At 36.1% G+C, this 21,131-nt stretch overlaps 1 protein-coding gene and 1 long non-coding RNA gene across 2 annotated transcripts in view; both read right to left on the bottom strand.

Moving 5' to 3' along the window:
* LOC141385810 (uncharacterized) overlaps window positions 1–14,674 on the bottom strand; it is a 100,653-nt gene extending 85,979 nt beyond the window's left edge. The window contains exons 1-3 of the long non-coding RNA XR_012406849.1: window positions 14,489–14,674; window positions 14,242–14,327; window positions 1,351–1,488 (exon numbers count right to left, since the gene is read on the bottom strand). This is a non-coding gene — a long non-coding RNA (uncharacterized lncRNA). The remainder of the gene's footprint in view (window positions 1–1,350; window positions 1,489–14,241; window positions 14,328–14,488) is intronic.
* Window positions 14,675–15,664: 990 nt separating this feature from the next.
* On the bottom strand, window positions 15,665–19,455 carry ctsll (cathepsin L, like). The gene is given in 8 exon segments (NM_001005999.1): window positions 15,665–16,133; window positions 16,247–16,364; window positions 16,495–16,663; window positions 17,154–17,378; window positions 17,524–17,676; window positions 18,761–18,883; window positions 18,985–19,123; window positions 19,428–19,455. Coding segments are annotated over 6 exon segments (786 nt in total). The 5' UTR covers window positions 18,782–18,883; window positions 18,985–19,123; window positions 19,428–19,455; the 3' UTR covers window positions 15,665–16,033.
* Between the last annotated feature and the right edge of the window lie 1,676 nt (window positions 19,456–21,131).

Below are 21,131 nucleotides of genomic sequence, written 5' to 3'. Positions count from 1 at the left end.
CCAGTGACCTTGTTGCTGTGAGGTGACAGTGCGACCGACTAAGCCACTGTGTCGCCCCTTATTTCTTTTAGTTCGGCTAAAATCAAAGCAGTTTTACATTTTTAAAGGCCAATATTATTAGCTTACTTAAAAAAAAACAATTGGCTAGAGAGCAAACTATTGTTGTTCAATGACTTGCCTAATTAGCCAAAGTTAACCTAATTAAGCCTTTGAATCGCACTTAAAGCTCAACAGCTCTTGTATATCTTGTAAAATATATTATCATCATGGCAAAGACAAAAGATATAGGTTCATTCATTCATTTTCCCTTGGCTCAGTCTGAATTTCAGAGGTTGCTACAGCGGAACAAATCGCCAACTATTCTGGCATATGTTTTACGCAACGGATGCCCTTCCAGTCACAACCCATCACTGGGAAACACCCATACACACTCATTCACACACATACACTAAGGCCAATTTCATTTACCCAATTCACCTATATCACATGTGTTTGGACTGTTGAAGAAAACAGAGCACCCGAAGGAAACCCATATGAACACAAGGAGAACATGCAAACTCCACAAATACCAACTGACACAGATAGGACTCAAACCACTAAACTGTGCCACGTGTCACCCCTTATTTCTTTTAGTTTGGCAAGAAAATATTTTCTAAGGCCAATATTATTAGCTAACTCAAAAAAAAAAACAATTGGCAATAGAGAACAAACCATTGTTATCTAATGACTTGCCTAATTAGCCACACAATAACCTAGATAAGCCTTTGAATTGCACTTTAAGCTCAATACCCAGCAAGCATTTTTGTTTTTAAAAGATGCCTAATAGATGTCTAATAGAGCTCTAAACAGCCATCTTGGCTAAAACAAGGCTAAACTTGAGCTGTCAGTGAAAATCTAATAGACGTCTAAGAATAAAGCCAAAACTAGACTAGTGATCATATAAACAGAAATGAATGAGTACACATATAAAGTCTGTCTAATATGTCTATTTGACGACTAGTCTAGTTTTGGGCTATTCTTAGACGTCTATTAGATTTTCACTGGCAGCCCAAGTTTAGCCTTGTTTTAGAAAAGCTGTCTACATTTAGATATCTATTAAACGTCTATTGAACATAAAATTATTTGCTGAGAAAGCTGTAAAATAACTAGTAATATACTGTCATCATGACAAAGACAAAAGAAATGCAACACAGGCTCATTCTAAAAAGATTTTAGCCCTATATACGGTACGTTACTGGAGATTGCAAATTATGTAGCCAGAGGTTTGTATGGCTGCATTTTGTCTTTAAAACGAACGCTACAAAGCGATATGATGGCGTTCTTTTTCTCGCTAACCAGCTGACCGCTTACCTGCATGTGGATGGCTTTCCCGCTGTTACCAATTTGTCCAGTAGCTAGCCATGTACGTCGACAGATTTGAGATGCAGAGCTGAGTTGACTGCAACGAAGTTCTCCAGAAAATGTATATAGGAGTACGTCAGAATGAGCCTGGGTAGAAGAAATAAGTTTTTAAAATAATTATGTTTCAAAATGTGTTGAAAACAATCTCTGTCGTACAGCACTTGGAAAATATTTGTAAAAAGAAGTCAAACTTAACAGGAGGACTAATCATTTAGACTTTAATTGTACATACATCTACTATTAAAGGTTAAATACGTGTCCTCACTCTCAAGAGCGAAGGGCACATAAAGCTATAGAAATCTGTCAGGTCTTGTTTAATGAAAAACACTGAGATAAAAGTACTCTTGTCAACACCCTGCCATTATTCTTCATAATGTGACAACCCTGTACATACCACACGGCTCTGAAACTTCTACCCAAGGCCTCTACCAGATTTTCCTTCCGCCCTCTGTCGGGATATTTTATGGACAGTCAATGTGTGTGTACATGCTTGTGTGTGTCTATGTGGTAGCGAGTGTACACCACAGAACAGCCAAGTTAATGTTATGAGAAGCGGCAGGGGTTACTTAAGCAAGAGCAAAAGTTTTCCAGAGCAATATGATTATTTTTACTGACTCAACACCCCCCCCTCCCTCCCTCTCCCCCCTCTTTTAGCAGCGGTGATGGTAACCACTCGGTCTCCTTGCCCTCTCTGCCTTGGCGGTAAGCTAACCCAGCTGTTCTCAATGCCATTTTGGGGAGAGGAAAAACCGAAGGCAGGAGAGGGACAGAGAGCGAGAGAGAAGCTGGCAGGGAGGGGAACAGACCTGATTATCCAAATACAGTCATTAAAGGGGAAATGTGTTTTTCAAACTGTCAAGATGATTAATGAGGGGGAGCAAATCCTCACAAATGCTCTTGTTTAGTCTAACTGGCAGACATGATCCTGGCCACTGATTAATGGCAGTGCTGGTGCGTGAGGCCACTGCGAGGTGAGATGAGTGGGTGGGTGGTGCTGGGGGAAGGTGTTAGGTAGTGGAAGGGCGTCAGGACGATAAAACGTCACAGAATGTTTCAGAAAGAGAGAGAGATGAGGGAAAGTGCATTAGAGTTGTCCGCACAGCAACAGTTTTCTTATCTTCAACACTTTTTTAGAGGTTTAATGAGTTTAAACAACAAGGCTGCATAGCTTCACCTCACAAAAATGCTCATTAGATGTTTTTGGCCAAACCCGCGGCGGTTGAACAAATACTGCGGATGTGATTTATGGCATAAATAACCGTGGTAATAATTATAGCATACAACAGACATGCCGTAAAGTAACAGTCATTAGACTAAGAAGAAAAGCAGACCCTGTCAACCCTACAGGGATCTCGGCATTGTTTTGATGTAGTCAAATCATATGGAAAACCTTAGCAGTGTGTGTGTGTGTGTGTGTGTGTGTGTGTGTGTGTGTGTGTCAGACAGTTGACCTTAAAAGTGACTGATTTTCCTCCTGGCAGGAGCTAAAGTGCTGATCCCTGACTATTTCACTTTGCTGACCTTAAAGAATGGCAGTTACAACATGCACACACACACTTGCTGCTACAGGTTAAGATTTCTGTGGCATAATGACACAAGAGCACACATTCATTAGCCACTGTCTCATTGGCAGTATTGGAAACCAATTGGTCTACGAGCTATTCATCAGGAAAGCAGACAGGCTAACAATTCCTGTATGGACCGCAGAGCTATTGGTCTGTTCTGGGAGGTCTTCTTTAGACTCTTTAGGTTACAGTTTTTTTTTTAAACCACATGTGGGTAGAAAATTAGCCTGCCACTAACCTACATCTTCTTTTGTCCCACATCAAGCTGACCGCTGTATAATTACTCAGTCCTTTTCTAAGAATTGTCAGTAAATTTCATGTTAATGTCTCAACAGAGTAGGGATGACGCACTTGTGCACTGAAATTCTGGCAGATATTATTGAGCCGATAATTATTTCCAAATGATGTTGATTAATCAATAAATAGTTGGAAGGTCTTGTTTTCATTTTGTTCAAACAAACATTTAAACTAAATACAAAGATAAATATATTATAAGATAAAACATTTGAATGCTAAATGTGAGTATTTCTGCATTATAATGTACAGTAATATAGTATACTCTCATTTTGAGATTTGCAAACGATTATATTTTTTCCCCAGGTACAATTGGGATGATTAAGTATGCACAATTAAAGATTCATTGTTTAATAAAGATTTAATTTTTAAATTATATATATATATATATATATAATATGAATATGAGTTATATGAATATTTATATATTTTATTTATATATTTGTTATTCATCAGCACATGCATTTTTGAAAGGACAAAAAGTTTTAATTAATTCTCAGAATGCAGGCCTTAATGCAAAGTCAAATGTGTATAGTCAATAGAAAGCACCAATTATTTCAGTGTAAAAATAACCACTACAGGCCTTGAGTGGCAAGAAACGGCTGTTTTTATTTCTTCCTTGTAATTATTTCTTTCAGTTCTTTTGGCTGCATTGTCCTCCTTATGACCTCTCTTTTCTCTTATTTAATCCCTGTGCATTAATAAAATGGTGAACAGCTGTGATCCTCTCTTAACATGAGAAAATGTGAGGCTGCACATCTCTTGGGTCCTTTCTCCATATCATCATGGTCCATTCCCTGCTCCCATAAAATCCTTCACTATGCCTCCCCGGAAACACACATGACCCAAACACACACACATCATATCTTCGCATTTGTATCTTCGGCCCTTTGTATCCTTTGATTTGGCCTGCCAGAGAGTAAATGATAGGGAAGGGTTGGGAAATGCCTTTAACAGAAATCTCATTTATATTTTAATGTAACCTTTAGTTTTTTTATTATTATTATTGTTGTTGTTGAGCTACAAAAAGCAAACTGAAATGAAATGTTTCAAATAAATGTTTTAAATAAATCAGAATTTTTAAAAAATGTACATCCTGTCACTTAAGGAATAGGGGAAAAAGCAGAAGACATCAGCGTGCAAATCAAAGCAAACACAGGTTCAGCATGACTAGTGTACTCAGCATTGAACTCCATTGTTTTATAAATTGATTTTTTATGGTTTTATTGTAATAAGTTAGTTAAAATTATATACATTTTCAAAAAATAGAATGCATTAGTAAATACGGTTTCTATTTATTTATGTATATATATTATGAAATAAATTAGGAAATTACCCATGGCAACTTTAATGTAATACAGTTTGCTATTTACTTTCGGTTCACAGCTCTCAATCAAGCTTGGCTTTTGGCCCTTTATAAAAAAAAAGTTTGGGCACCCCTGCACTAAATGAAGAAAAAGGCTCTGATAATTTTCAAGTCAAATTAAAGAACAAACTCATGTGATGTAATTAGAAGTGAAGTTACACAAACTAAAGCTGCAGTCACAATGGACTTTTCTCCCCATAGACTTCTATTCATAAGCAGGCAAATGTGTCTGACCGGAAACGCAAACTCATGCATCAAGTTTCGCAGTTCGCTGCGATTCAAAGCAATATCTAAGTATGAACTCTTGAAACATAATTATGCCACAACAAAGTTAGTTTGGAGTACGTTTCAGGAGTTCGAACACACTCAGAAATAAAGACACAAAATCTGTCACTGCGGTACTATGAGGTACTATGAGGCAGAGTTAATTTCGCAAAACAAGACGAGAAAGTGCTTATTCAGTCGCATATCAGAATCAATCTTGGTGTGCGATGTATGACACAAACACAAGTTTAAAAAAGTAACTGATCCACAGTAGAGGGGGGGGGGTGCGATTACATTATCATTCGGTGGCATCTGTCTGTCTGATTAAACTGTAATACAATGTCAACAGTTGAGAGAAAAAGAGGCTTCACGTTTGCTGTCCAGACAAAAAGAGCGTAAACCATATGAGCTGATAAAAACAACAAATCTAAAGCAACATCAGCGTGCTAGGGAATTATCCCGAAATTCATAATAAATTCTATTTTTTTTATTTACCTGAGTGTGCGCTTTTGCTGAACAGGAACCTTTAGAGAATTGACTCTATTATTGCACATAAAAAATTCTTACATCCATAACATATGATCATGTTATTCATTTTCATGTTTCCTTATGCATTTCATTTTAGCTGTTGCTACAGTTTCTAACTTGCGATAGTTTCATATAGTGTACCTCTGCCACAATACGAAAACTGCTTCATTCAGGAGGTCATTTAGGGATGTGATTATTTCTTACTATAAGAATGTGATGATACTGTTGTGCTACAATCTCCGCTTATCAAGGAGTCGCATCCAACAACATACAAGATAACGAAACGGCCTTGAAGTGAAGTGCAATTTTACTTTTGACTTACATTTTTGCTTTAGAATTCCTCTATGTGAGTTAACAGAGTCATGGGACTGAGTGCACATTTTACAAGATAACAAAATATAATTTACTAGTCATTTCATAAGTCATTACAGCTGAGCACGATGTACTGCAACAACCAACTACAACAATAAAGCTCGTTATAGACTAAAATTGCAAAGTGGACTTTCAAAGATTTAATAGATTTTGGCCTTCTATGGAAAAGCTATATTCCATATGTTTATGACACTGTTTTATTTAATTTTGAGTTAGAATATTTTGTATAAATGTATAAACAATTTAATTAAATTACACCTAAATTAAACCAAATATATTTTAGTAAAGTAAATCTACATTAGATTTAGTCAACTAAAATTTTATGAAATTTAGTCATCAAAAACTAGACTAAAACTAAAATGATTCAGAAGAATAAAACATGAATAAAATTAAAATGGAACTTCATCAAAACACTAAGACTAAAACTAAATCAAAATTTTCTGTCAAAATTAACGCTGCTATGAGGTGCACATTTTTACTTTTTAGGTTTTAATATATAACTTTAAGGACCTGACATTTTAAAAAGGTACCACCCCAGTTACAGATTTTGTACCTTTATTTCTGAGAGTCAAAAACACAGGTGTAAAACTCAGTTCCAAAAGGGCCGCATCTCTGCACAGTTTAGTTCCAACCCTAATTAAACACACCTGATCAAACTAATTGAGTCCTTCAGGCTTGTTTGAAACCTACAGGTAAGTGTGTTGGAGCAGGGTTGGAACTAAACTGTGCAGGGCTTCGGACCCCCAGGAATTCAGTTTGACACCCCTGGTCAAAAAGCTTGTCAAAGTTTTTGCAGAAAACACTTTATTACTGGTAATATCCTTGATTATCTATGGTATGGCCCATAGTGATTACATAATAAACTTGTGTTGTTCCGAGTCTGCGTTTTTTCACACTTACATGATTCAATGGTTCACTTCTTTTATTTGTAATATTCCTTTACAATCTCCTGTTTAAAGAGCTACATGACTTCACAGGAAAGCCGACAGCAAAACTGGTTCAAAGCAATTCACTATAATAAGATGCTTTCTTAACTGCTGTTTTCTCACTGCTGTCAATTTTACTTTGTATCTAATTTGTTACTGAGATGAAAAAGCACAGCATGCTTACATGTTCATCTAAAAGAGGCTCTCAGCAGAATGAGTGGCATAGAGATGCTTGCCATCAATTTGGCACACAACAAACTCACACATCCAAATTAGACAACATTCATTATCTAGCTTGTAACAAATACACTAAGCATGCTTCTATCAGTCAGACCTATAAGCAGATGATGGCAAGAAAAGCCTAAGCATGCTAAATGCCTAGCTATTGGTATTAATGACAAGAAAAATTACAGGAAGAAAGGGAGAGTTAACCAGCGGCCCCCAAACTCTCTAAGCAATATCTAGATAAACATATATCCCTCTATGTGTTGGTGAGAAGATAAATCATGTCAGAGAGGGAGAATGATGATGTGTAGATGCTCAGAAAGAGAAAACAGAAAAGACGAGAGGGAGTTAATGGAGGGCACGGGTGGGAAGGCTGGGTGGAGAAGTCAATGTTTCTGAAGAGCTGAGAGTAGGACAGCTGTGTCCAAGTGTGTGTATGTGTGTGTGCAAGGCCCTAGAAGCAAGCTCTGTTTCTGTGTGTCAAAGGGAGTAGTGATTAATGACCCACAGGCCTTGTTTCTCTTGCTTCCTTCCTCAGCAGCAATGTCACACACACACCGTCACATGTCAGCCTAATGGACGCAGGCAGACAGTGGCGAGAGCTGCCCGTTGCTCCAGACTCACACGCACATTAAGAACATGCATGCGTGTTAAAAAAAAAAAGGGTCCAAAATTTCACCAAAGGATTCAAGTCTGTGGTGTTCACTCTTTGCACTGATTGTGTGCATGAAAGAAGGAAAGTAAGAACAGGAGAAAAAGACGTTGTGCGTAAGAGAAAAAGGAGAGTGTGCGGCTGAGAGAGAGGGAGAGAGGGAGAGAGAAGTCAGTGTTTGCATGTGTGCCGGTTCCCAGCCCTGTCAGTGAGCTGTCAGAGTGTGATTTATGGTTGTGAGACTCACAGCAGTCCTTGCTGCCAGTTCAGTATTGTTACAACTGACATCTAATGAGGCCAGACGTGCTTTCAAGCACAGCACTTAACACAGGCCTCCATCTCCACCAGTCACAGGCCCGCTTTTCTCCTCCTCTCTCACTCCCATTTATTTTCTGCATCTGGGGTGGCAGACCAAGGAAAAGAGGAAAGACACGGTCTTGCTGCGAGAGCTTACAAAACGGCGGGCGAACACAGATGAAGCTGCAGTCAGCAGGCTTTTTCTCCCCCTCCCCCTTACACAAGGCTGCACAATGGCAAATTAAACTAGAGCGAACCTTTATATTCTGATGACTTTGCTTTGAAAGGCAATATCTCACCGTTTTTCTACGCCATTCAATTTTTCAACTCTGCTCCGATGCTTAGTAATTGTCTGGAGGATAGTCGGCGCTCTGGTCTAATCATATTGGTGGCTGTGTCATTTTGAAAGGGAGGAGGAGTAATGCTGGATGAGAGCTCCTTGGCTTTGACTTTTTCCTGATCTTGGGTTTCTGCTGCGCTCCTCTTCAGGCTGCTAGCTTAGTCAGGACCCCTCGCAGTAATCATAAACAGAGCCGCTGGCAGCAGCACCCGAGTACTGCGCTCCCTCCCTGCGCCCCCTGCTCCGGTTCCTTGTCAGACGTGATTAATGGCACACGGGCCCGGTGCGCTTTGCGTTGCCAGTTCCAGCGATGTTCCCTTGATACTTAATGAAGTCTGACAAACTTCTTTTCCCTCATTGTGTTCCAGTTATTTTTCCCCGCTCCATTTAAGAGAAGCCCAATGTAGCTAAATTTGCCACCGCCGCACAAAAGCACAGGTCAGAGTTTTCATATTTATTGCGCAGTGGAGGAGCACAGCCTATAACACCGCTGGCAACGTCGGCTGTTTCTCAGGCAGCTCGTGTTGTTGTTCATACTTCAACTTTGAGTAGTTTTGATTGCAGTCATTAGATGTTCCACAGCTTACGTTCCAAGAACTAAAGGTCGCGGTGGCCTACGAGACAAGGTCTGTGGCATCTCAAACACATGCATTGATTTTACTTGTATTGCAATACAAAAAAAAAAAAAACATCTTTTACCATTTACAGGCATACGATTAGATTTTCCTTGAAAAAGTGAGGGGAGGGGTGTAATAAATAAATAATAACACCAAAAAATAAACCATGCCAAAGAAATTGCATGAATAAATGAATGAATAAATGAATGAATAAATGAATGAATGAATGAATGGATGAATGAATGCATGAATAAATGCATGAATGAATATTTAAAAATAATAAATACTTATCAGAAAGAGAATAAATATAAATAAATAAAGTTGAACAGCACCATAAGTGGATAATTTCAGATTAACTTGTAAGTGCTATGATGACTGTTTTTACTACTCACAGCAAGGCTGTTAATCAGGCAAATAGGTACAATTGGAAAGATAAATTACAAAGAAAACAACTTATACACTCAGGCGTCAGCACTTTCAGTCATGTTCAAATTAAAACTAATTGAAAGGATGAACTGTGAGCGAGACATTTAGCAAGCAGACAACATCAATTTACTACGAATGTAATAATACACAAAGAACACCTGTATTTTTGAGGTAATTGCAAACTTTAGATTTTGATATGACATCTGGACTATGTCGTATAAAGTGCACTGCATATATAAGTACACCCCTCACAAATCTCTCTTTTAAATTCATATTTAAATCTGGAGCTTATCTAACAAAATAACTTACTATAACGGTCCAAAAACTAGTCCAGCCAAATTTATGTTACAAAAAAATATTTTAAAAAATAAATAAAAAGAGGAAAAAAATCAAGAGAAGCAACAAAATGAAAAGTTGTCATATTTTGCTCGAATTTAATTGTATTATCTTTCAATTTCTAAATATGTTTGGTGACTAAAATATTATTTTAATGAATATATCCTTTTAATAAATCCGTTTTGTTTAAATGCACCAAAATCCATTGCCTATATTCACTGAGAAATGGATAAACATATTAATTTTCAAAATGGGGTGCACTCATTTATGCTGAGCACTGTATTCTCAAAATAAAAAAATAACAAAAAGTATTATTTTTATTCCTTATTGGAATATTGCATAATTAAACTAAAGTACACTAATTAAACCAAATATTAAAAAAAATAAAAAAATTTAACTTAGCAAATTTCGCACTGTAGATTACACAATGATTTTAAAGGGCAATCTAAACAGCATCAATTTCTACAGAAAGGAAATGCAACTATATTGCTGATGGTTTATGTGATTAAGCAACTGGACATGTTGAAGTGTTAAGTCAATTCAAGAAATGAAATGTACATTTTTTTTAATTGACACTGCAACTGCTACAAGGATTTTCAACACTACAAAAAAACTTTAGTATCTCCTTTTTATTATCTACAGTGTGTCTGCTTTAAAGATGCCAGCAGGGGGCTCTGTTGTTACAAATTAAAAAGCAAAAGTCAAGCACTACAGAAATACTCTGTTTATATACAGTAAGTCTGTGCATTAGGCATGGTCTGGGGTAAGATTTTGACGTTATGAAAACCTTGCATCACGATTTCACAGTATGACGGTATTGTGATCACTGCTCGAAAATATGTTCTGTTTAATTGTCTGGGTAAAAAACTAATTTTGAACACAATATATTTTATTTTATTAAACATTTAAAATATTTTAGAACAGTAAACATGTCAGGCTATATAAATAAAAATTATTGACTTCTGCTGTCTTTATTATAATAATAATATTATTAATAATTTAGCATTTCTTTCAATATAAAGCAAGCCACTGCGCTGTACATCTCTATAGCATGCTTGGATGTTTTTTTATTAGCAATTTGTGTTTCAGATGTTCTTAAAAAACATGGCAAGAAAACTGAAATACACTATTGGAATGGTATAAACGAAAGGTTTGGTCGTTTTAAAACCTTGACTCTTACAAACTGTGGTAAACCTTGAAAATGGTTCTAGTCCCATGCCTACTGTGCATAACAAAATCTTGGTGGTGCTGCATTTTTACTATGATCAGAGGACAAACCTCTTTTACAACCAATTCAATGAATAATGAATAATACGAACTTGGCACTTATGAGCTGTGTTCATAATACAGTATTTAAAAATGAAACACCACAATTACTGTAGTACACAATACACAAACACAACATTAAAGCTGCAATAAGGATCAGATAAAAGGTCAGGAGAAAAAAAATATATATAATATATAAAAAAATATATATATATATAAACGCTGGTCCGCATTCAACAAGTAATGGAACGTCAATGTGTTCTTCAAACCTGGTTCATAATTGTATTATATTTTCACCAAATTAAACTTAAATGTCTGTACATGACATTTCTAAAAGGTAACATTTAAAAAAAGGTCAAGATGTTTAAAGTTTATCTTGATCATCTTTTTTCCCCAATCAAAATACATTTGTTTTGTTTCTTTGCTCGTCTCTGAAATTTTAAATAGGCTACTGTATTCGGTTTGATGTTGCATGTCAGAAAGTTTTAGACATACACGATTCAATTAGTCTGAACAATAAAAATATCTCAGTCATCCTTTGCTACGACAGCTTGATCAGAAAGACTGCTTTTTACTGGTTAATATCAAACAATATACATTGAATCCATTTTGCTTCCTTTTATTTGTCTTGGATGTTAGTTAAAGTCTGCACCAGCAGAGGGCGATCTCGACACACAAATGTTTGTTGTACTGTAACTTACTTTTGCCCCTTTCCTAGTTGTTGTGATTATTCGAATAAATGAACGAGGAAAATGTCCCAGAAATACAATTAAAAATCCTAATCACTACTTGTACTCGTCAACACTGACATGACATGGGCCAACCTTGACAGATGATGTTTCATGATATTATCATTGCGAATTATGTAAACAAAAAATAATTACTTAAGTGACTAACACCTGATGATAATAATAAATATAGCTAAACAGCCGTGCATCGTGATATATCATAACTTGACCAGATGCTGCTTACCAATGACTGTAAAAAATATGGACGACGCGACAGCCCCTTTTGCCATTGAACGCCTTGAGGGCAAAACGCCTGCTTGACGGGCACAAACTGTCGCAAAAGACTGCTGAAATTGGAGCCAGACATGCGCAGAAGGACTGTCTGATGGAGCCAGAGGAGGAGCCGCGATAATGAGCAGAGTCGAGCTTCCAACCAAACGCTTTATGTAAAATCAACCACGCCCCCCGAACTTCTCACTCGACTGCCGGTGTCTGCACTATAACAAACGCTCACTGATGTAAATAGAAGCACTTACATTAAAAAAACACAATAATATACGGTTTAAAAACGGTGTGATGTAAGCTGTTAAACTTTAATAAAAGCAATACATGGTGGACTGCAGAAATAAACGATCTTTTATACACTCTAGCCTGAATATGAGCACAAATAATATATTCTCTTATTGTTATATTTGTTGTTGGTATTTGTTATCTTCATAGGGGTAGAAATAACACTTGTAAAATATGAACAATAACACATAAACAACACATACATTATAGGAAAGGTTTTTATTTTTATTAGCATCAACAGAACCCAAAATATAGCCTACACACCATAACGATTTACCATGCGGGAACAATCGTGCGTTTAGAAGATAAATACAGCAAGATTACTAAATATCAACAGGATATTTACACATCCCAACCCTGCAATTTGTCAATTTGTGCAAAAAAACTTTGCACTATTAATACAACGTCTATCTGCTGTAACATCACTAGTATATTGTTTATTCATTTTCGCTTGAATTGTTTATTTATTTAATTTTTTTGCCTCCGTTTTCATTTGGTTTATTCGATGCCTTCATTATATCTGGCAACGAGGAATTTACATTCTTTTTAATGTTAGCTGGAGTGTTCAAATAAAACGCCAACAGTAAATGATGTAAATAAATAATATCTAACATTTACAGCTCTATTAGGTTATATAAGATTCGATTTCAAGAACCTTATAATGATTTATAACAGCAAATTCAGTAGATCACTTAATAACATGCCAAAACTTAAAATGCAGAGACGTCCTATAAAGCAAGTTCAAATAACCTTACAGGAGATCAACGTGGAGATTATTATTTAAACACAAAGAGAATTACTGCTAACGATCTCCTGTATACCCCGTACTTAAATGGGTTTATTTTATTGTGCAGTTTTATTGTCATTTTCGTATTTATTATTATTATTATTTAATACTTGTGCAATCGATACAGGTTTATTGTTATTTATTTTGTCCTTTATTTAAATAATTGCTATGCTGTTTGCATCTTTATTCAAAGGTTAAACTCAGTGATACACTTTGCGTTCACATAGTAGCATGCGTTTGTTGTTATATCAACAAAAATGGGTGTAATAACGTTAACAAATGTGAGGGTTTTATATAATGAAGATTCAATCGCGCCAGCTCCGGGCATCAGCGCATAACCTAGTCGCGGCGTCGCGGGCTGATTCCGGCTCGCATGCGGCAGCGCCTGCTGGCTCAATTGACTCAGGCTGGAATCGGGCAGTGAGTCCAGGCATCCGGAGTAGGTCCAGCAGAGGTAGTCAGTCTGAGGGGTAAGTCTCCGGCAGGCAAGAACTGGCCCCAGTGTATTTTGCTATCTGGGTGGCTAGGCGTGTATTAGCAAACTAATAAAGCCCGAAAAAAGCTTTGACCTTAGCGAATAAACAGTGTTCCACCAGATCATGTATGTCAGAAACTGTAGTTTACTGCTGAACTCATTTTGTCATAGTAAAATATCACAGAAATCTAGTAATAACACTTCAGTCTCCTACCGAAGCTCAGACGCCGCGCTTTGAGAAACTGTCAATCACAGCTGTTAATCACGATGACACGCCCAGCATTAAATTACTGCTAAAAACAAACTGTTTACAAAAATGAGGATCTGGACCTATTTCAGCACAATAACCAGTGCCTTAATCCACCAGAACCATCTTTCGGGACATTTTATTGCAAGTGTAATTAATTTTTTTATTTGGGCTCAAGTCTCCTTCATTAACACGGAGGAGGCGGGCTTTATGACTTGTACTGCAGCCAGCCCCCAGGGGGCGATCTAACGGCCGAAACCTTCACTCAAACGTAGGCTTGCGGCACACTTGCTGCTTACACTTACAACATGCCACGGAATGGCAGAGCACGTGACTCAAAAGACTCTCCAACACAGCATTTTCTGACCTCTCATATTTACAGCTCAAACTTCAAAGCCAAGCTAAACAGCGTTCAGTCAAAGTCTAGACATGTAACCAACAAGCAATGATAGATTGTGATTTAAAGAGGTTTTACTCGTCAGCATGATGTTCAAGATAGAAACTCTGGCTTTTTCGTTAGTTTCGAGAGCTCCTGAATCTAGGTGTACAGTAGGCCTACCTTTCCTTGTGTCATCAAAACTCGATGCGACTCCAAACTACATCCCAGTTTATAACCGTATTCGCTGTTTTCCCCTGGATAGCGTGCTAAAAGAGAAAACGTATGTAAATATGAATATTTCTCAGAAATTGTGGGCTTCATGAGCACCTTTTTTGTGGAGCTTCAGGCATCCACATTTGTTTTACCAATTTGTTGTGCAGCATAAATGTTTTTTCACTGTCATTTCACAGAGAACAAAAATACTAACCTGGTCCAAAGAGGTGTTTTGTGATGTCGAAAAAAATGCCATTTTTGTTTCTCTGACAGCGTGACAGCGGCAGTTTCAAGTTGACAAACACTTTCAAATAGTTCGCGATAAAAAGTGCGTGTGATCACCTGAACGTGCGCGCGCACAATTTACCTAGTAGTAGGTGGGTTATTTCCGATGCTAAGAAAATGCTAAATGATCTTTCAACTTAAAGGGATATTTCACCCAAAACATGTAATTTCTGTCATCGTTATTCACCTTACACTTGTTCAAAACCTTTCTTCTGTTGAACACAGAAGATATTTCGATCCAGGTATCTGGCACTTTCGCAGTAATTTATTTTTCTATGGAAGTGGATGTTGCCAGCAACAAGCATTTTTAAATCATATTTTTTGTTCAACAAAAGAAAGAAAAACTCACATGAGAGTAAATTGGGTAATTAAATTTTTGGGGTATTGTCTTAACAGAACATCCTAAAAACCAGGCTTTTATATCATAGATAAAAATCTAGGATTTAATGGTCTTCGAACATATTGGATGTTATTGAATAAAATGTATAAATAGCAGTTAGATAAACAAGAAAAGGCCTTAATCTCTGGAACCAGAAAAAAAAAATGATTAAAAAAAGATGCTGATCTAAACTGACATATGACCGCAACCTTAAAAACTACGGATACACAAGCAGATATTAAGAGTGAAAGGTTTAGCGGAAATGGTTAAATATCATGCCAGCCTTATTGGTTTCTATAGTGATACCCTCAAACCACATTTGAAGAGGTTGAACACCACTGCTTCACATAAAGTATTATTAAATGCTTAATCGCCTTCTCTAATCCGGCATTTTTTCATGGGTCAACCAATACAATTTACCATGTATTAGCATTAAATGTTGACACTCATATGCTAATTTTTGATAATGTAATAAGTATTACAACTGTTGCTGATTGTTGAGATTTGTACCCTTAAATGTGATTCATAATCATCCAGTTCCACAGAATTTTATGACGTCAGAACAGCTTAGTCTCAAATTTTTAAAAGTAATGTGAAATTGGATTTATGCACCATTAAGATCAACAAAGAGGTCCAAGAAACACCTTTAAACCACATTATGGCCTTCTAACAAGTTAGCCATGCTTGCATGAAATCCCCATGGAAAAAAATACAGACTTCACAGGATTTCCATGACAGAATATTTATTATTCATCCATTCACAGGTTAAGTACAGAAGATAAAGGCACAGCATTTGTACATTCATGGATCGCCTCTTACATTAAAGCAGCTTGTTACCATACTCACATTTAAGCTTTAGATGTAGTGAAATGACTTGCATCACAATGCAGAATGGTTCACTGGGTCAACCAAAAACAGGTTACTAAATCTTTAGTAATCACTTGATACAAATATTGTCAGTGTTCTAGACTAAAACTGTAAGACTTGTCTAAAACATCTTGGGCCTAACAGCAAAACATTGATAAAATTGAACACAAATTCACATTAAAATCAAACAAAAGTCATTTCCAGAATGCAGAGAAAGCTCTAATTGCTTTACATTAGGGGGTAACTGGCTGATGTCGCAATGCCACAGTGATTCTTTAGGTCTTTAGCCATGTAAATGTAGCCTTTGTCACCCCATCTGTCAGTCCAGCTAAAGGAAATTAATAAACATGCAGTTAAGGTAGTGCCAGCAAAACAAAAAATGTATGCATTAAAATAATAATAATAATAATAATAATAATAATGTTGTTAAGTAAATCGTACCTGTTCTTCACGATCCAGTACCTCCTTCCAGCAACATCAACCCCCTCATAACCATAACCAACCACCAAGACTCCATGATCAAGTTCTTCGGTGCTGCATGCCTTCTCGTAATAGATGCCTAAAGTTCAGTATTAGAAAAGGAGTTAAACCTCAGACTTTCAGAGCAAGTTAGGGCATGTCATTTGGTTATAGTTGTGCATAAGCTACCACTTAAGCAAAAATCCAATTCCAACAACAGAGTTACCCACCAGACTGATAGAACTGGAAGGATTCATGTCCTGCATCAATAGCAACAGCTACAGGACCCACAGCAGCAACAGCCTTCATAAGAGCATGCTCTTTACCACTGGGGATGTCAACAAAACCGGTGACATTTGCAGCACTATAACGGGGGTCATAATGGCATGGCTGATCATCCTGCAAGCAAAACAAAAGGAACATTAGAAGTGAGGTCTCAAATTATTAAGTGGTCTCTACTCAACGTTATTTTTATAAAGTTAAATGTAAATTTTTGATAATCTTCAGATAACTTAAAGAGGATGAGAAACATGCTAGGAAACTGGCATAAAAATTATAAAAACTTAAATTGTTGAAACTGGGGGTGCCGATTTGGAAACATCTATGCTAGAGAGGTAAATTTAACCAAATGATTTCAATGAGTTTGACTAAATAAGCAAAACAATTGAGATGGTGTGAAATGAAGACTGGTCCAGTTATTAAGTCTGGCTATCCAAACACAAGTTCTGCTGAGGTAAAGTCACAAGATGGTTGCTTGTCAAGGAAAAAAAAAGATCATATATGCAAACAGTGATAGCAATCTATCATTCAAGTCAACTAAATTACAACATATGGGAACATGACTAATGACACAGGAGCTAAACCCTTAAAATTTAAAAATGGTTCTTACCGTTGCAAGATAAGGGTATGACTCTTCAGAGTCCAGCCCGTTGTTGTCTTGAACATATTGGAAGGCCTGGTCCATGAGGCCTCCATCACAACCATTATTGCCCTGTGGTCTGGAACAGTCCATCAAGTTTTGCTCACTCAGAGAAACCAGCTTTCCGGTTTTCCGGAAGACTTGACCCTCCAAGGCACCTGTTGAACTGAAAGCCCAGCAAGATCCACACCGTTTCTAGGACCACAGGACAGACGAGTCACCAAACAGTAAAGACACACATGCTGAACTTTAGAAGGAAGTTATATTTTAGCTGTATAAGAATTTCAATAGATGCATCTTTAATTCATCAGAAAACATTTGCACATGACTTGGAGCTCACCTGGTCTTTGATAGGAGTAACATAGCCCTTCTGTCTCCAGTCAATCTGTTGAGGGGCTGTAAAAAAGCTGGGTTCTATGAACAATGAGCCCTTTGACTTCCGGTTGGGGTCACGGTTATAACCATTCATTGCCTGTCTGAACTCCTCATTTGTCTAACAGAGAGAATGTAGAAAAAAGGTTTTAGAAGTCAGCCTTAAATTAGAATTTAAAAAAGGATCAAAAGAAACTCATTTGAGAATAAAAATGTAACTTTACAGTGCAATAGAATGAAAATGTGGATACAAGTTCAAAATATAGATACAGCTGAATAAAAGTGCATGGAAATGGCATACAATGAGCATTACAAGTCATCGTTTCCTTATTCTCATATAAATTCCAGTCAAAAACAGGCCAATAGGAGCACATTTTAATAAACAAACAAACAAACAAACAAACATGCAACTCTGACAACAACTCCTTGCTAAAATAAACCTCTTTACCACTTCAGTTGAAAGGAATCTACTCCATTTAATTTATTTGCTTACTGATATGTTATAGATTATTTTGCACATGTACATTTTAGAGTATACATCACACTGTGTGTGAGAGCATCAGAGAAGAGCTCATTACTATTCATCATCTGTCAAAATATGGTCAAAAAACAAGCACATTGTTTCAATGCATTCTATGACATATTTAAAGTATAAGGGGCTTATGCTGCAAAAAAATTTTTTTAGTTGAACTTTTTAAACTCATACTTGGTTTTCTAACTTTTTTGGTCTTGCTTTTAGTCTAAATATCTAAAAAATGTTTCAAGATTTTTTTTTTCTTTACTCTTTAGCAAAATTATCTGCCGATGGGGTAAACAAAATCATCTCATGTCAAATTGAAAAACAAGAATTTTTTTTGTTTAAAGAAATATTCAGAAATTTTGGCATATTCTTAAAAAAAAGACAATTGTTTTGCTTGTCTAGAAAATGCTTCTTGATTTAAAATTTTAGACTAGAAACAAGAAAAAAATCTAAGAAAAGCATTTTTGCAGTGTAAATCTTCGATTTAAGTTACTGACTGTGATTAAATCATTTAACAAAAAACTGCATTTCCTGGAACTGAATGTGCTTAAAAAAATGATCTGGTTTCACACTGATGAAACGCCACACTTGATTTCGATGACATTTTTTCTTTGTAAAGCTGATTTGACAATTTGAATTGTATAAAGCAAAATAGAAATAATGACTATATTACTAAACTGCTCACCATGTCACCAAATTGATTCATTCCCAGTCTGAAGGTGTGTTTGCCCACTGAGTGCTCAAGGTTGTGTAGCTCAATTTTTTTCAAGTTCTTTTCCCAAACCATTCTCCTCCAGCCCTCCTCTTTCTGGTCAAGGAAACAGACATTTTATCTATTTGCAAAAAGCCATTTTATTATAAAGACAAATATTGCTTGACACTCATTTTAATCTATTACAATATTCCCACCTCATGATAGCTTTTTTCATGCCAGCGCTTCCAGAGGTGCCAGTGGTCATCTAACTTCTGGTCTAGGGTTGGAGCAGCAAACACTGCGCTTATGCACAGTGTGACGAGTGAGGCAAACAACAGCATTCTGCCTGCAAGACTGGGACAGAAAAAAAAAACAAGACTCAATTAGAAGGAATGTCAAAGTTGCAAGAATAAAATAACATTTTAACCAATTACTAGGAATAGCGATTTTAAATGCATTCAAAATAATTCAAAGCTGCATGCAAACAACTTACAATATATTGCTCAACTTTAAGTTTTAATAACTTAGAAAAACATTTAGACTAGGTGAACTTCACATCAAAATCTGTGCACTAGAAACAATAATAAGCCTCACATAAATTTAGCAAGCAACGTTTCTTAAGAAGAAGAGTAACAGCAAATTAAAGATATAAACTTACCTTTCACAAGCGAAAGAAATGTTTGACTGTCAATGTTTACATCTAAGGGTGTTTTAAAGCGCGTCCAAGCACAGAGGTGATCTCTCATTGGCTGACGGTAAAGATGAGCAAAGTGTTTACAGCCAATCAGGTTCAGCAAAAACTTCATTTTCTCATGTGTTTCATCATTACAAGATCGAGAATTCATCAATGGAATACTGATTCTTGTATTATTAGCCTACTTTGACAAGATTAAGTTACATTCAAAAATACTTTACCTAAATCCACAGCTAAAAACAGTACAACTTTCCTGTATTACTGGATAGCTTAATAAAATTGATTATTCATAATATGGGTGACGTCTATCGTTGTTTGTGCTTGTCAAAGAAGCGTAATCTGACAAGTTCAGACAGAAAATAATCCAAGTGAAAACACAGAGGCCATTTAGAAAACTCTCCGAGTAAGCGTTTTTAAACAGCTTCAGAGGCTCGTGTTTTGTGCTGGCATTTAAAATGCTAGAAATAGCAGACACAGTTCTTATTACCTAGGCTTGATCTTGGAATTATGATTGCACAGCACATTTGTGACATCATTTGCATACAGATGGTCTTTTCACTTTTAAGCCTTTTGTTATTGTTTATGTGAAAAACAAACAATAAGTCTACATGCAAAATAAAATAATATTTCTGAACTTTACATATAGTATTACATAGTATTAATGATTATATATACAATGCTCAGCATAACCAAGTACACCACATTTGAAAATGAATGTTTTTATCCATTTTTCAGTGAATATAGACAATGTATTTTAGTGCATTTAAACAAAACAGTTTTATTAAACATATATTTATTACAATAATATTTTAGTCACCAAACATTTAGAAATTGAAAAATAATACAATTAAATTCAAGCTAAATTTCAAAAAAAAAATTACAACAAATTTTCAACCAAAAGTTAAAATTTTTTGCTTCTCTTGATTTTTCCTCTTTTTAAAATTAGTATTCAATATTTTTCTAAAACAATACAAAATAACAAAAGCTATTTTGTTAGATAAGCTCCAGATTTGGCTTTAGTGCTGACTAATGCAATGTATATTGTTGGAATATACAATCAATTCCATGCGTGTTCAAGAAAAAAGGTCAGGAGAAATTTTTCCTCAATGTCAAAAATCGTAACAATTTATTGGAGAGAAATGAATAATTCTATTCACAGAATTCTGTTATCCTCAATGCAATGCAAACGTTACATTAAGGAGGTGCACAACAACTTTCTTTTCCTGACTACAACTTATATAGGCAGCTGATATTAACAGGTGAAGCTTAGTAAAATTCGTAATTTGTCAGTCATTGTTCAGTCCTCCATTGGCCGCACCCCAGACATACTTCCTCTTTTTCTATGAATTTTCTGCACAACATTAAAAGCATACGACTTTCTGTGTTCTGTGTTCAGTTTTAACACCTTTCTTCAGACAGGAAGTTTCTGCAGAGTTTAATTTTGGACCAGCATTTATCCACTTCTGCAAAAATGCTAATTAGTATGCACAGCATCCCACACATAACAGTAGTAGTTCAGTTAATATATGACCCTTACATGACCTTTACAAATAATTGTTTGATTAAAAGAAAAAGAGTCAAAAATAGTATAAAAAAACTGATTCCTATTTTGTAACAATATGCACAAATGTAATATTGTGTAGCTTCCTATTAAAAATATGAATTTAA

The sequence above is a fragment of the Danio rerio genome, chromosome 5 (assembly GCF_049306965.1).
Source record: "Danio rerio strain Tuebingen ecotype United States chromosome 5, GRCz12tu, whole genome shotgun sequence".
In the NCBI taxonomy this organism is placed as follows: Eukaryota; Metazoa; Chordata; class Actinopteri; order Cypriniformes; family Danionidae; genus Danio; species Danio rerio.
Note: the sequence above shows the minus strand (reverse complement) of the source record. Positions and strands in the feature narration are given on the sequence as shown.